The 15731-nt window shown below is 42.6% G+C and overlaps 1 protein-coding gene across 1 annotated transcript; it reads right to left on the bottom strand.

Moving 5' to 3' along the window:
• mboat1 (membrane bound O-acyltransferase domain containing 1) lies at positions 1–14688 on the bottom strand. The gene is made up of 13 exons (XM_071913087.2): positions 14599–14688; positions 13916–14061; positions 13550–13627; positions 11910–12005; positions 7842–7897; positions 7559–7613; positions 6438–6630; positions 5462–5654; positions 4652–4755; positions 4237–4301; positions 2337–2469; positions 642–793; positions 1–214 (listed from the first exon to the last, which is right to left on the bottom strand). The coding sequence occupies exons 1-13, from the start codon at positions 14686–14688 to the stop codon at positions 1–3; spliced, it is 1575 nt and encodes a 524-aa protein (XP_071769188.2).
• Positions 14689–15731: the final 1043 nt, after the last annotated feature.

Raw genomic sequence — 15731 nt, 5'->3', positions numbered from 1 at the left:
TTAGTCTCCTTTGACATTGTTGTTGGAGTGAGCGGCCTGGCACTGGGACGAGCACGAAGACGGGGAGGAGGAGGAGGACGAGGAGGAGGAGGAGGACGAGGAGGAGGAGGAGGAAAACGTTTTGGTGGTGGCAGAGGGGTCCCTGGGTTTGCGCTTCTGATGCAGGGCAATCGCAGCCAGAATGCTGATGATGTGCACATGAAAGTACATAGACCTAGGGAGGAGAGGCAGAAGTGGAGAATCAAAGTTTTGGAACCCGACATGCTGAACAGTAAGAAAATCAATCAGATACCTAACTGATATTATATGTAAGAGACAAAAAGGTGGGATATTTTAAGATTTGAAAAAGGAGAAAGGGAGTGTTGTGATTCTTACTTTCCCTTCCATTTTTCAACCATAATAAATGCCATCCTCCAGTGGAAAGGGTGTGACATTGCGGCAGATGAAGAGTGGCTCTTTAAAATAACATACCGCTCATATACCACTAACAGTTTTCCACAAGATAAACACTCTCTGCATACCTGTCATAAATCAGACTTAATCCCTTCCTTCAGTAGGTCTTAGAAGGCTTTATGGCATGACAGTCTAACACTTCCTCAAACCGAAACCGATCACTGCAGAGGAATCCGTAACAGCCTCACCTGTAATAAACCATAGTGGGTTCTACTGCCAGCAGTAGGAAGGGCATGACAGTGTAGCAGATGGCCAGCTGAGTGGCCGCCCATGTTATCATGTCGTAGAGCAGCTTCACACCTCTGGAATACAGGAAGCAGTGGCGGAAAGTCTTGCGTACCTGGAGGGGGGAAAGACAGATGAACAGACAGACAGACAGAGAAAGATAAACACCACTTCATACTTAGTAGATTTATAGCTTACACTCCCCAGAAAGGGTGGGGGGAGAAGGAGTTGTTTTTAATTTGTTGGTAGAGATATGCTGACCGGTCAAGTACTTGGTGTATTTGAGTTATGTTGTTGATGTTTCAAGAGTCGATCATTTATTGCCATATTGTCACAGCTGAGAGGAATTTGCCTTGGTGCAGCTCCATTAAAAACAAACACACAGATGACAATGAAGTAACAGTCACACGGCATACCATACACACACACCTAAAAACACTCGTATGCTAAATCCACGCCTAGACATTACATTCTTACACAGTGCAATATAAGATCCGAGTAAAATAAGAGCACCCACCCCTTATTAAAGTGACCTTGTGCCTTACAAAAGCCCTCAATTTAGCTCACTTTTTGCATTAAATATCACCTAACCTGCGCATTTCAGGTGACGAATGGCCTCTGGGTAGGTGCTATTACAGAGGCATAAGGTTGGACAACTAGTGCTCTGGTACCTCTTCCCAGAAGTAAGGGGTTTGAAGAAAGAACTGGCAGGGTGTGATGGGCTAGTGGACAGTTTCTGTGCTTTCCTTCGAATATGGGTGAAATATTTGGAGGCAACAGAGGGCAGCTCACAGCCAATGATCTTAGATAGTGCTTGTATCTCTCGCCAGGTGCTTCCTCTCTCTCTGCTTTATTGCTATACCATTTTGTGATGGAGAAGGTTAGCACATTCTCAACTCTGATGCAGATGTATAAATTACCCTTAAGTGTCCACTCTCTCCACTGTTTGGTCATTGATCACCAGAGAGGGAGGGTCACTTTTAACCCTCTTAAAGTCAACAACCAGTTCTTTGGTCTTGCTGATGTTCAAGTCTACATTATTCATGCTGCTCCACCCAGCCAAAGCCTCAACCTCGCTCCTCTAGGCCGTTTTGTCATTGTTAATAATCATCCCTGCCACTGCAGTGTCATCTGCAAACGTGATTATTTTTACAGAATCAGAATGAGATACACAATCATTAGTATAGAGTACAAACGTGGCGAAAGGATACCACTGTGGTGCCCCAGTGTTGAGTCATAGGCTTTGATAGTCTGTAACCTATCGTCACTACTTGTTTCCCATCTAATTAAAAATGTAGGACCCAGTAAGACAGGCTCACGATACACACAGATTTCAAAATACAAAGTCAGTTCGATCTCTGCTTGCCAAAATGCATCTTCTTAAGGTATCACTGGACGAGCAACTGCGGTCACAGTTACTGGTGTTTTCTCGGCTCCAAAGTCACCAAAGATAACACCATCTGGTTAACAAATAGCTGTTGAAGAAAGGGGAAGTGATGCCTAGAGAAAAGAGAAAAGGTCAAAACAATAACATGGGTGAAGCATCAGCTGTGACCAGGGGTTTTATGCTGCATCACCTCTTATGCGTTCTGGCCAAATACTAACTTCCCTGTCTTTTGAGTTTCTCTTTGAGTTTCCAGAGGAAGAGGAGTACTCACGGCTCGTGCTGCCATGGTGATGGGGATGGCGGTGATGAAGGTGAAGTAGTACCCTGGATAAACGCCGTGCCACAGGGCAGACAGGATAAAGGTCAACGCCATACGGTACCGGGGGGCTCGGTCATAACATACACTGAGAGGAGAGGAGAGGAATTAAGTCATTTTATTTGACCAAGTTTACACACTGCAACCAGGGCAAACAACACACGTTAAAATTGGAAATTGGAATGAGCTATCCCATACAGCAAAAAAATATATATTTCTCATATACTGCCTTTAGAATTTGTTTTATGAGTGGCCAGTATTTATTTTGGATATACTGGCAATTATATATTAGATATTTATACACACAGGAAGAAAATGTATTCCCAGTGTCCAAAACATATTTTTTAATGAATTTGATCTACATTTTTTGGATATCATTTAACATATTCTGAAATATATCTTTTGTGGTAAAGCTAGAAGTGTATTTCTACTGTGACTGATGAAGGAAGAGGTGGACAAGAGGGAGGAGTTTAGAGGGGAGGGGAGAGAAAGTGGAAGGAGAGACATGAGACGAGAAGAGACGAGCACCAAGCAGAGTGTAGGAAGGGAGAAAGGAGAAAACAGAAGGTGGTACAGTAAATATTAAGGGTGTCACGATTTCGATTCTAAATCGAAAATCGATCGAAATGAGCGTTCGATTTCGACCTTCGAAATCACAAGCAGGTTCGCGATTCTCCCAGTATTTTTTTCTCTCCACCCCTGCCTACTCGCACACGTCTGAAGAAAAAACATTTCAATGACGACACAGCGTAGCTGCTAGAGAGCGGCCGTTCTATATTTCACTATAGCGCCCAAGAGCGCCCGTCATTTTTAAATCGTTTAAAATGTACCAAAAACTGAAAATCAAGTTATCAGCTTTGTTTTATATATACTTCAAGTTGTCATCGATGAACCGGAACCGGAAAATACTGTATATCTGGTGACACTGCGACGTTTGATTTTCCCCGGGTTTAGTCGTCCTCCACCGGTAACGTTAGATCTAAAAATGGCTTCGCCGGCTAAGCATCACGCTTTTAAAACCTTCTGGAAGCTGTCAGATTGTGCTGTGAGACAGAACCTGACCCGCCGTATGTAGTGGAAAGTTACGAAGACATTGTGAGTTGAAGTCTTTTGATGGAAATCGCTTGTTCTTGCTCGATAAAACAAGACACAAGATCACCTTCACTAAACAGCGGGACGTACCTGGCTGTCACCGCCGCAGACGGACGCTGTTTTCCGGGAGGCAGTACGCCGAAGAGTCGGTAGGACTGGCCGGGTTGCAGCGACTTTTATCCATATAAGTTTGGCTGATCTTATCACTGTGTGGGTTGAGGCGCTGGAGGTTTTGTATGTATTTTGAAAGCTTATCGTTAGCCAAGATAGGAAGGATCTGTTTTGTTGTCATACTGTGAATGTTGACACTTCAGTAAGGAGACGCCCTGAATCGCCTTGCCATGTATTTGGTACCAAATTAAAGGGAAAGTTGTGTTTTTTTAAATGGAAAAACTTTGAAAAAATTTGACCATATGGCCTTAGTGTGGTACATTCCAAAAAAAAAAAAATATGGCAGTTATACACTTGATACCATCTTTTTAAAGAAGAATTTAAAAATGTAAATGACAGTTGTCAGGGCATAAAACCAATGATCTGTTGATCTTTACAAATCAAGACTCGATAGTCTAACAATCACATAGCCGTCAGTGCTGAAAAAAAAAGTGTTTAAATCGAAAATCGAATCGAATCGTGACCTTAAAATCGAAAGTCAAATCGAATCGTGGATTTGGAGAATCGGGACACCCCTAGTAAATAGTGATAATGGTTAATAGAGATAGAGAGTGTGTGTGTGAGTATTGGACTTTAGACAAGCAGCACTTACGTTTTGAGCCAAACTCCCGTTCGAATATTCCAATTGTCTATGAACGTCTTGAAGCTGGTTGCTGTCTGAAAAAAAGATCAGGGCTCCATCAATAACCAACAATCTATAACTCAATAGAAGTTTTACAAGTATTCATTTAGACTTACCCTAAAGGATACACTTGAAATACACCAACACTGGTCTTTATTAATATGCAAATGGCTAATGTTTCACTGCACATAGCGTCTTCAGAATCAAAACACTGTGTGCTCCAATGCTTGTCTTTGACCCACATGGATTTGCTTGGTATAACAACATAAGGTAACTTCGCAAATGCTCCAGCTTCTATTTCTGTCTAAGTAACACAGTAGTAACACAGTAATGTGCAAGAAGAGACTGCATTATGTTTTGAAATTATGTAAAACATTTAGTGTACCTCAATCCCCCAGATGTTGAGGTTGCAGATGAGGTCCCAGGATGGCTTTCCATTTTCATCCATCCCCATGAAACCATAACCTGCAGCATTGTTGATGGCATCAGCTGACAGGACAGAGGGAAAAGAAGCACATGACCAACTGAGGAGGTCTATAGTGGAGACTGCTCTACAACAGCAAACAGCCATAACTACTTTTTTTTTAATACAATTATTAACAAAAATAAACCCATAGATGCTAGTAAATGAGATACAGTCCACGGCTGTAAGAGCAATGTTTTTGGCGGGGCAGGAGATAATCATTTTTCATAATGACAGTCAGGCTCCACACAGCTCAAAGAGGTTAAACACCACTCATCAAACATCCAGGTAAGCCTATACACACATACTAGTGCAGTGCCCGTTCGCCCGCTGCTGCACAGAGCGCTGTTCACTTGTTTATTCAAAGTTTATTAATAATGAACGTGTCGCGTGTCCAAATTGCACCAAATCCGACACTGCACGTCCTTGGGTCCCCAGCAATATACCCGCCAAGTATGAAGTAGATCGGACGAACGGTTCTCGAGATATGCGAAGGACACACACACACAGAGACAGAGATTCCTTGCTTTTATAGTAGGATAAACACCTGGAAACACATATATAGAAGCACATGCACTAATATTATCCCAACTCTTACCTCTGACTCACTTAAAGACTCAAAGAACTACACTCTAGAGTTCGACTGATAAGGGTTTTTGAAGGCTGTTACCAATATACAATACACACACACACACACTCTGTCTCCCAACCCTTACTTCAAACAGTGCTCACCTAGTGTCCAGGCAAAATAGAATTTGGGCCTCGCTGCTTGAATGGAGAAGAAAGCGTAGGTAAGCCTGGTGAGGAAGGGGGCGTGGCTGACGAAGTGGGAGTCAACGTTGTATGAGATTGGCAAGGACCTGGTCACAGTGAGGAAGAACAGCATGCAGCCACTGCAGACCAGGAGCTTATGACAGACTGCGTTCTGGAGAGAGAATGGAGGATTACTGAGCAGTGATCCAACCAGACATTACCATTGGATAAGCAAGGTTGTACTAGGCTGTAGTCAAGACCACCTTAGTCGAGTCCAAGTCAATTCCAAGACCGGGTCCAGTCGAGTTTGAGTCAAGACCCGGTCCAGAGGGGGTCGGGACCAAATCAAGACCAAGACCAGAGCAAATCAAGTCCTATTCAAGGCCGAAACCCAAACAGGCAATAACAGCGTCCATGTCTTTCCATGGAGTCTCTTAAAGAGAAAAGTAGGGTACTGAACTGGTCATCTGCTATTGGCTGATCTTTGGTGCCAGGTGATGACCACCTGTTGTACTCTATAGAAGGTGACATCACCTGGCACCAAAGATTCAGATTCAGTTCAGTATCCTACTTTTCACCATTAGAAATCAGGCTTCACACAGATTTGGGTTTGGGGTTTAGTTACTCTTTAATGTTAAACAGATGTAGATCTATCTGCAGGAGCTCTGTACTAGACCCTTTAACATCCAACTAATTTATGCATAGGATTTTGGCTAGTCAATGCATAGAAGTTTGGGGACCATTACATAATATACATAGGTGTAATCCCTTAACTTGTTTGTAGTGCAGGGTAAAAAATGAACAAAGGTGGACCAGGTGAAGAAAAAAACGTATCTTTGAAAAGTTAGTTGAGAAAAAGTCGAGTCAACATCCAGTCATGGCTGAGAACAAGACAAGTCCGAGTCAGAATTATGCGTGTTTGTATTGACAACCAGATCCGTGTTCAGGAACGTACCAGAGGTGACGGGTCGGGCGTCTTGTCGTAGCCGTTCTGCCCGTTACAGGTGCCAGAGTGCTGTCTGAGCCTCCTGCGGACGTGTCGGCCCTCTATGAAGTCTATGTAGTCCTTGTAGTTACTGCAGGGCCCCACCAGGACGCTCAGGAAGCTCAGATTGTAGCTCAGGTACTCGATGAGAGAGGGCCTCTCGCTGCGGAGAGAACAAACACAAGAAACCGCTGAAAACAAAACAGAGCTGAAGTGTTTTCAGTACGCTGAGAGCAATCACTTCAGGTAAAGTGTAGCATCATATTTTCATTCAAGTCTGATGGAAAGATGAGAAGAGCATGCTGGTTTGTTTTTTTAAGCTCCACTTGACCCAAAAAAAAACCGATTCTATTGCGGCTTGTCAGATGAAAACCTTGTTTCACCTAAAAGTCAACTTTGTGAATTACGAGAAGTGACTTTTTTTGATTTTGCAGCAATGAAATTGAAACATTATGCATTGGGTGTTGATAGGGTCCCTTGGGCCCTCGGGTCAGAACGCTTATTCAGCATTTTAGGGATCAAGGAAACCTTAAATTGAAGTCAAAATATAAGAGAAATTACTTAGAGTTGTGGGGTTTTCACACAACAGCAATACTATGTTTTATGATAAATTATGATATTTTAACTTATTTTGAAATGGCATGCATGGTACGCTGATGAAAGTGTTTTTTATCTCTTCACATGCATAAAAATGGAATGTATTCCATGCAACATGATGCCTTTTTCGTTTAAGTTTCCAGCATGCTTGTACATAAACATGCTATTCACCATGGTTGCATCTCCTTGTCATTGCACTTCGTGGCTAAAGAGAAAAAAAAAAACGTATTCTTTAATCAAGGCGTTAATCCGGATACAACTTGTGTGCATACGTACTTTGGGTCTCGACACATATGTGTCTAAAAGGTAAGGTTTATGTGGGAATAGGCAAAATTAGGCAGGGAAAGTGGAGGAAGGGTCACTTCCAAAAGCTCCACTTTATCTTTATTCATTATTCACAGTGCCAGAATACTCTGACCTTTAGAAATCTATAATTACCACCATATTAAAAACATGTAAGTCATGAGTATGTCTTTACCATGGGAAATACTTACTTCACAGCAAGACTCTTCTGGTCTGGTGTAAGTTGCTCGGGCTTCTTACACATGCCTGGAAAACATGGGAGATGTACTGTAGTTATCAGTAACCCTATTTGGAAACTACTTCCTCTATTGTGCAGTTCTCTATTCATCCCTCCCCAAAATTTTCATCTCTCTATGTAATCCCTACTTCCTTCACTCCCCTTTAGGACTTTTAAATTCAAACTCAATTCAAAACCTATAACATTGCATGCTGGCATTTGTGTGTGTATGTGTGTATGTGCATCCTTTGTCTTACCGTCATGTAGCTGGAAAGCCAGGGTGGTGATCTTCTGGGTTACTATCATCAGAGGCCTGAGGAGAGAAGGCAGATGGATAATTAGGGGTTGTTTTTGTTTTGTGGCATTTTTGCCTTTGTTTGATAGATGCGGTAGAGAGACACAGGGAAGACAAATGATTTCTTCATTGTAAACCTTGTTATGAAGAGAAACTTAGCAGAAGAAGCCTAAATGCCAGTGGTGAAAAACACAATCCATGAGTAGCTAATGATGACAGACATCAACTGCTCATGGGGATCAAAAAGAAAACACTTTCATAATTGTAAATTACACAATATTGTGGCACAACAAAAGATAGTATCCCTCTGACACAGAGACATACACCAAAGTAAAGAATAATAATGAAGTTGTAGCAGTTAAAAGAACAATTCTCAGACACAAACAAGTGTTTTAGTCCCCCTTGAGAATCAATTTATTCCAGTTGTGTCAAATCAGCTCCCTTGTTAATCTGATGCAATTCCTTCACATTCCAAGATTTTCACTTTAACATCCTCTATTTGAAACCAGTGTAATGTAGAAATGGTTCTCTATGGGAACTGCAAGCAAAGACTCCTACTAAACTGAGTTCATACCTAGATCCACAGGTAAAGTGACCAGAAATGTCATTCTTAAACTGCAATGCCAGCTTATGTATTTAGTAGATGCTCTTATCCAGATCAACATACAATATATTGTAAGCAAAGCAAGCAATGTAAATTGCTTGCTACAAATTACGTGTAGAAAAAGTTAGAAAGTTTTAGGGGGTGATGCTGAGTTGATGTTTCCTTTAAGGGAAGGGACAGTTCATGGACAGCATGAAGGTCCTGCACTGTAGCCTGAACAGAGATCCTGCTCCAGTTTCACGCCCCCTGCTCTAGTTTCATTCACAGATAGAGACCTCTCTGTCCCAAGAATGTGTGCATGTGTGTGTGTGTGTGTGAGAGTGTGTGTGAGAGGGGGTGTACAAAGGCGCACAGGCACACATAAACTCTCTCTCCCTCTCTCTCTCACACTCACACACACACTGGTTCCTGTGTGTGAGAGGGCTGCATTGTGTGCCCAGCATGGTAAACCCGGACAGAAAGAGGCTGGCCGTGTGGCTGGCAGTGCCAGCTCAATAAAGGTTGGCAGTTGGCTTGAGAGAAACATTTTAAGGGTGCCAGGCTGTGTGCACAGCGCTTCACCACTGCAGCCGACAGACTTTCCTCCAGACATGCATATTTTCAGGATAATTTCTCACGACCAAAAATAGTTTTTGCAAGCCGTTGCGTAGGCTAGTCCAAAAAACTGTACCCCGTGTTTCTGACTGGAGTATTTCATTCAGAACTGCCCTGAATAACTGAAATTGTCCCGTCAAATCCTTCAGCTGCTGAAATCAACACTTTCGCCAATGACTTTGGTGTCCTATTTTAATCTTCCTATGACCCGCGATGGCTTAAAGACTGTTTTGGCCAAGGGGCGTGCCTGCATGCTGCACTCCACTCCAGCCTGCAGACTCTGGTTTTCCATGTAGACTGTAGTGTTGGCTCAGCACTATCAGCCTAAAGCTCGGCTCGGAGAGAAGCATTCGACAAAACATACAGTTTAGACTGCTGACCAGCACTGATGAACACTACAAGATTCCCATCCAGTTCTGCTGTCCCACACAAATGCAGAAAATCCCAGCTTTGCTTTCAGAAATCCTCATAATAAAGACAAACAGCAGCAAAACACACAGAGGAGAATCTCTCGGAGTCCTAGAACCTCAGTCTTTCAAACTTGAAGTGTTCCCTTTGGTGTCTGATTACTTGGTGAAATCTTGTAATGTAACCTAATATTAACCCGCCACTGCAAAACAGAATCCGGGGGTAAACTGCATTTGAATTGCTCGTACGGGGTAAGCAGCTGCACATATGAATACCATCACTGTGATTCACAACCATTTATCTGTCCGATTGAAAAGCTAATAGAAGCTGGCTCTCTAATTCAATATACGACCGGACCAAGGCTGACTCACAGGCCTGGCTGCTCATCACGAGAGTCACACGGAGTCGACCCGAGGCTGCCAGCAGTCTCCACTGCTTCAGTTCATCCACACCCAGAGTGGGCAAAGAAGAATACATTTTGACTACATGAGGAACCAGCAAAGTCAACTGTCACCTTTCAAATCACAACTATGCATAAAACAAGCCATTACCCACTTCAACTGATAGGAATATTTAACTGCATGCCATCAAAGTGAAAGTAGTTATGGAATACTGTTGCAGTTAATACCTGTGGATAGACTTTTGCTTTCAAAATAGCGTCATTTTTCAGGATGCAGTCGTGTTTTTGAAATCGTGAGCAATGATAGCAAAGTCACTCCCCATCTACCGTAATGGGAAAACCCCTCTCTCTCTCTCTCTCCATTTCTTTTTCTAGCACTAAATGAAGTTAATGATCCTTCTATGCTCACAGAAATAGAGCAGTCCAGTTTTTAGTCCTAAAGTGAGTTAGCATTTTTGATCCATGGGTTCCCTCGGCTGAAAGGTGATTATGATTTGAATGAGGTTTTGGTTAAAAAGCCTGAAAATAAGGTCTGTGGTTAAGACAAGGTTAAGACAGTTTTCATGTTTCGTTCTGCGAGTAAAATAAACCATTGAACATGCAATTCATGAATTTTGAAGGTTTTATGCGCCCTAATACAGTAAGTTGCTAACAAATAGCTAACTGTCTTAGAAATTGAACTACAATGGGTTTGTCGCACAAGAACACGTCATAACAGAGAATAGTCCACCATAAAGCCTTTCAACTATAGTATTCGCGCTCTTTTCAACTTAGATGGTAGATTTACCAATTTATAGTGTCGTTTTTTAAGTTGTTGATTTTTGAATTTGCTAGCGTGCTAGCTTGCCTGAAGCTGAAGCTTAGTGTTCCTAGCGTTAGCTTTTGATTAATATGGATTACAGTTATGCTTTAAAGTTCATGAAAGCAGTGTTGATTTGTCAAAACTTTCTCATATAACAAAATGTGTGAATATCACAAGCCTGCGTAAACACAGAGCTTATTTTCAGCATCAGTCCAAAATTACATTCAAAAACCCACTGAAGTTATAGCGGGGCTGTGGCCCAAATTGAACTATATGGGTTTGTCGCACAATAACACGTCATAAACAGAGAATAGTCCACCATAAAGCCTCTCAACTATAGTACTCGCGCTCTTTTCAATTTAGATGGTAGATTGACTGCTTTATAGTGTTTTCCAATTGTAGTTTTTTTTCCCAAAAGTTGTTGATTTTTGAATTTGATAGTGTGCTAGCTTGCCTGAAGCTGACTAATATGGATTACAATTATGCTTTAAAATTCATGAAAGCAGTGTTGATTTGTCAACATTATCTCATGTAACAAAATGTGTGAATATCACAAGCTTATTTTTGGCATCAGTCAAAACCACATACAAAAACCCATTTAAGTCAGCCATAGTTGGGCTGCGGCTAACGAACCATGGTGGAGCTAACTTCAGGGTTGGCCTACAAAAAACCATCATCGCTGGACCACTCTATACTGCCAGTGCACTATGGCTCTGACCCTTGACCTTCTTACTATTGGCTGCTTGTAATGTTGGTGACGTAGGAATTGAACCTTATTCTACTATTGCACTCACTGTAAGCCGCTAAATGCCTACAATGTAAAAGTAAATCAATTTCAGGCGATAACTTTAGTCCACAATGGATACACAGCGTTTGGGAATGAAACCCTTCAAACAAAGAGAAGCATACTCAAGGGTGGACAGCAACACAACAAAGTCACTGTTGCCAGGCTGAGGCAAGTCAGTCTACCTGGACGGACAATGTCAACCGTTAACAATTCAAACTGCTGCTTTTTAATCAGCGGTGCTATTTGCACAGGGCCGCGGCGCTGGTGCCTGCGCAAACAGGTAGAGCACCAGTTAGGAGACATTAACTGATAACATGAGAAGTGCTGTGAAAGTGACATGACTAATGCACAAGCTCCAAGGAGGCGTGGCAGGGAAAGGGAAGAGAAAGAGAGAGAAAAAACAAGAGATAACCACGTGACTCAGCCTTTCCTTACCCAGAGAAATCTGTGGACAGTATTCCATAGTTGAAGATGAAGACTCTGCTGACTTGGCACACCGTCAGATAGCCCATAGCCATCACCATAGAATACCTGTATGGGGAGGAACGAGCAGAACAAAATCAGATAAACCGTTCAGACACATGGACAGGATGAGTATGGGGTGGAACCAAAGGATGCTATCTCCATGCATATTCTGACTAGGACAAATTATCAGATCTTTAAAACGTTCCATCGCATCTGGGTCCATTTTCACTAAAACTGAATTGAAAGACCACAGCAGAAATCACAGCAGACCAGGAGGGTAAAGGTGACTGATATTATTCACTCCTCCTGGAATATATATGCCCATGTGGTTTCTGGACTAGCAAGAACGAATGTTGGTATCTCTACGTCTTGCATTAACTTCTGGATCGCCACTAGAAAGTCCTCAACACTCACTCATATTGACACAGTGTAAGATATCACAAAGAACGATTACGTGTTTTTGTGGGTGTGTGTTTGCGTGTCATGCGCTAGACTTGATTCATTCTGATTTTTCCCTCCTCAGCCCTGTGCCAATGATAAAGTGCTGTGTGATGTGGTATGTGTGTTTAACCTAGGAGACGCAGCGGATTGCTTCCACCCGTACAGAACAATACCAGCTTTATCTCGCTCGCCCTCCAGGAATCCCTTTACGCTGGAATACCTGAGCAGCTTCAACCCACCTACATTTAAAGTCGTGCCACTCATAAAGGAAAAAAGCTACAAATGAAAGCAGAAATCAAACCAGCACAAACGCACGTGCACTACACACATGACTGCAATGAGACACATACATGTAGGCACTTGCACACACACACACAGTACATTTATCTGCATCCATCGATCTAGCAGACTGGTCTGGCTGGCATGTCTGGCTGCCATTCACATGACTTGTTTTGCATTGGTTTCATGCTTTCAACCAGAGTATTTCAGTCCACTCCACCGCCTTCATGCATTTTACCTGGGAAGCGGTGGGGTGTATGGTACTGCTGTGTGTGTGCGTGTGTGTGTGTGTAGGAGGGGGATACTGAGTGGCGTGAGCAACAAGTAAAGAAATAGAAATAGAGCCTTTGCTGACTTTTTTTTATATTTAAAAGTCCAAAAAGTGTTCAGTTACAACAAAAAGTATTCTCACTGTTATTGTGCATGTAAGAGGACTGAGCCACCTGCCCTTATGCCCCCCCACCCCACTCCCACAAACACACACACACACACCTACGACACAAGCGTTTCTGTCCTCAGCTTGCCCGAAGTTTTACATTGAGACAACTGTGATTAACTGTTGCACCACTGCCATTTGGGAAATGACACACTGCTGTTACAGCGGTTCTGTCATCAACTTGCCGACAGAAAGACAGACAGACAGACAGGTTGGTCCTGTGACTACAAAAGCATTCCAACTGCAAATATCTATCATTTACGTCATATTTCATACCTTTAAATGTGAAAAAAATTCAAAACATTTCAGTGCTGCAAACATGTCATCCATTCAGAGCCTAGCTTCCATTCCAATGTTTTGTCTCCATATCATAGCTACGTGCCAGACTTGTGAAAAAACCGACACCTAAGGCTAAATTAGATTTCCCCTTTGAGATATGAAGGTCAGCGCTCACCTGTGTATGTTGTCGATGTCAGCTTTGATGATGATCAAGTAGCTTGCAAGCACAACAGTAAGGAGGTGAGCCGAGTACCTGGAGGAGACGACACACACACTATCAGACCAACTGCATCCTAATTATTCTGAGAACTGTGATTTACAATGGATATAAGATCCTATAAGTCCATTACACAATATGTGTGTCAGTATAAACTGTGCATGCTGCCTCTGGAACCTGCTACTTTCGGATCAAGTCCTATCACAAACTTATCTCCTGTGCCTCTCCTATTGCCCAAAGCCTGATCATCCCACTATGGGTCCCAGGGCAAGAATGACCTACTGCCATCGGTCACCACCGACTGTATCTCAGACGGCGTCTCACCAGCCAAAGCAGAAGATGACAAAGGCGACGCCAAACAGAGTGGCCACAGCGTGCCTGACCAGGGGGCTGGCATGGCTGGGGCTGAGGTAGAGACGAAACCAGAAGGCAGCAGCGAGGGCAAACAGCTGGCAGGCCAAGAAGTTCACCTGGGTGGGGGGGTGAGAGAGAGAGAGAGATGCTCAAAATATTCAAGAAATTCAGCTGCATAGCTTTAGCTCCTTAACAAAAAATCTCTCTCATACTCCAAGTTATAGTGACTCTGTGGTAGTCAGTAGTGAGTTTATAGTGACTTTTTCGTACTTAATGGTATTTTCATATCCCATGGTATCACTATAATCTTATAGGGACTTATAGTTTTGCTGTGATATTTGTATGTCATCCCTCTAAAATCTATTACAGGACTACTATAGTGGGGTTTTTTTCTTGAGTCCTGATTTTTAAGTTCTAGCTAGCTTCTGGTGCCCTTTTCAAAATTCAATGACAAAGTCTATTAGGCTACATTACAATGATAAACTGCACTGTAAGCGTCGGTGAGTATGAGGAATCACTGCGCGGCACTCCGAAAAGTGCTGACAGAGACTGCAGTCGTAACACAGACAACAAACTAGCTCTGGAAAATGCTAATTTCTGTCAAATACGTCCCGTTTGAATGCCCTCCTCCTTGAAGCCACTCAGACGCCTACCTGGTCCAGAGGGAAGCCGAAGTATTCACTGACAGGCAGCAGCCACTTGGACCCAGTGGTTTTAAACGCAGCGTCCGCCTGCTCGCCCATCCTGCGTTATGTTTGTCGCGCGGCGTCTTAATATTCCCGGTTGTCTTTTGTTCCCCAGCGTTTTCCTACGATTTTCTACGACCGAAACACATCGTGAGTCAGAAGGGCTCCGTGACGAGTCAAACCAGTCCACGGGTTGAATGAGGCCAGGCCAGGCAAGGCGACAGTCCGGACTCTCCCTCCTCCTCCTTCTACTCCTCGACCTCAGTACCAGCATCATGTGTAACACAATTAATAGCACTTCTGGCCATAACTTTCAAAATAAAAGCCTTATTGATGAACATGCTCTGCAAGGTGTTTTTTTAAGTTGCCTAATACATACTATCAAAGAGAAAACAAAGAATGCATTTAAGGCGGAATCTGTAAATGAAATTACATCGTTTTTGTCCTCAAAATGTCTTTACAGGGCTGCCAAAAATACGGAAAGAGAGATAACAAACCATAAACCAAACAAACTTGCATGGATAACCAATTTCATCTATTTTTACAGCATGGAGTACCACTCCATATTTAATGTAACAATGTCACTGTGTGTTTTAATACGAGTTTTCCTGTTTTGAGCATCCAAATAGCCTATTTGATGTTCACATGTGAAAGTGGATTGTGCACTTTTATTTTGAAGGCAACATCTCTCAAACTAAGACCCTCGTTGATAAACTGTTCAATATATTAAAGGAGGGATCTGCAGTTGTGCGTGTCAAGGTGAAATTAACGAATATATTTTAGGGGGAAAGTAGTAAATGTAACGAATACAACAATTTATTTTGAAAGCAAACTCACCTAACTTCCGGTCTTAGTCTAGTCGTCTCTCGCTAGCTTGACACAAGGACAAGGCAGTGACCTATACTTTCCCCCGCCCCTGTTTAAACGTTACACGACTGATTTAGCGACATAATTGTAGATTAAATATTATGCATTAACTTTACAAAAAAGTGACTCACGAATCAGATCAGGAAAACGTTAATAGCACTTCTACCAGGTGGCTATTCCTGTAGAGACTTCAGCAATCACCCGTAATTCATGCTCTATGATACTGCGTGTGT

The sequence above is a fragment of the Centroberyx gerrardi genome, chromosome 12 (assembly GCF_048128805.1).
Source record: "Centroberyx gerrardi isolate f3 chromosome 12, fCenGer3.hap1.cur.20231027, whole genome shotgun sequence".
NCBI lineage: Eukaryota > Metazoa > Chordata > Actinopteri > Beryciformes > Berycidae > Centroberyx > Centroberyx gerrardi.
Note: the sequence above shows the minus strand (reverse complement) of the source record. Positions and strands in the feature narration are given on the sequence as shown.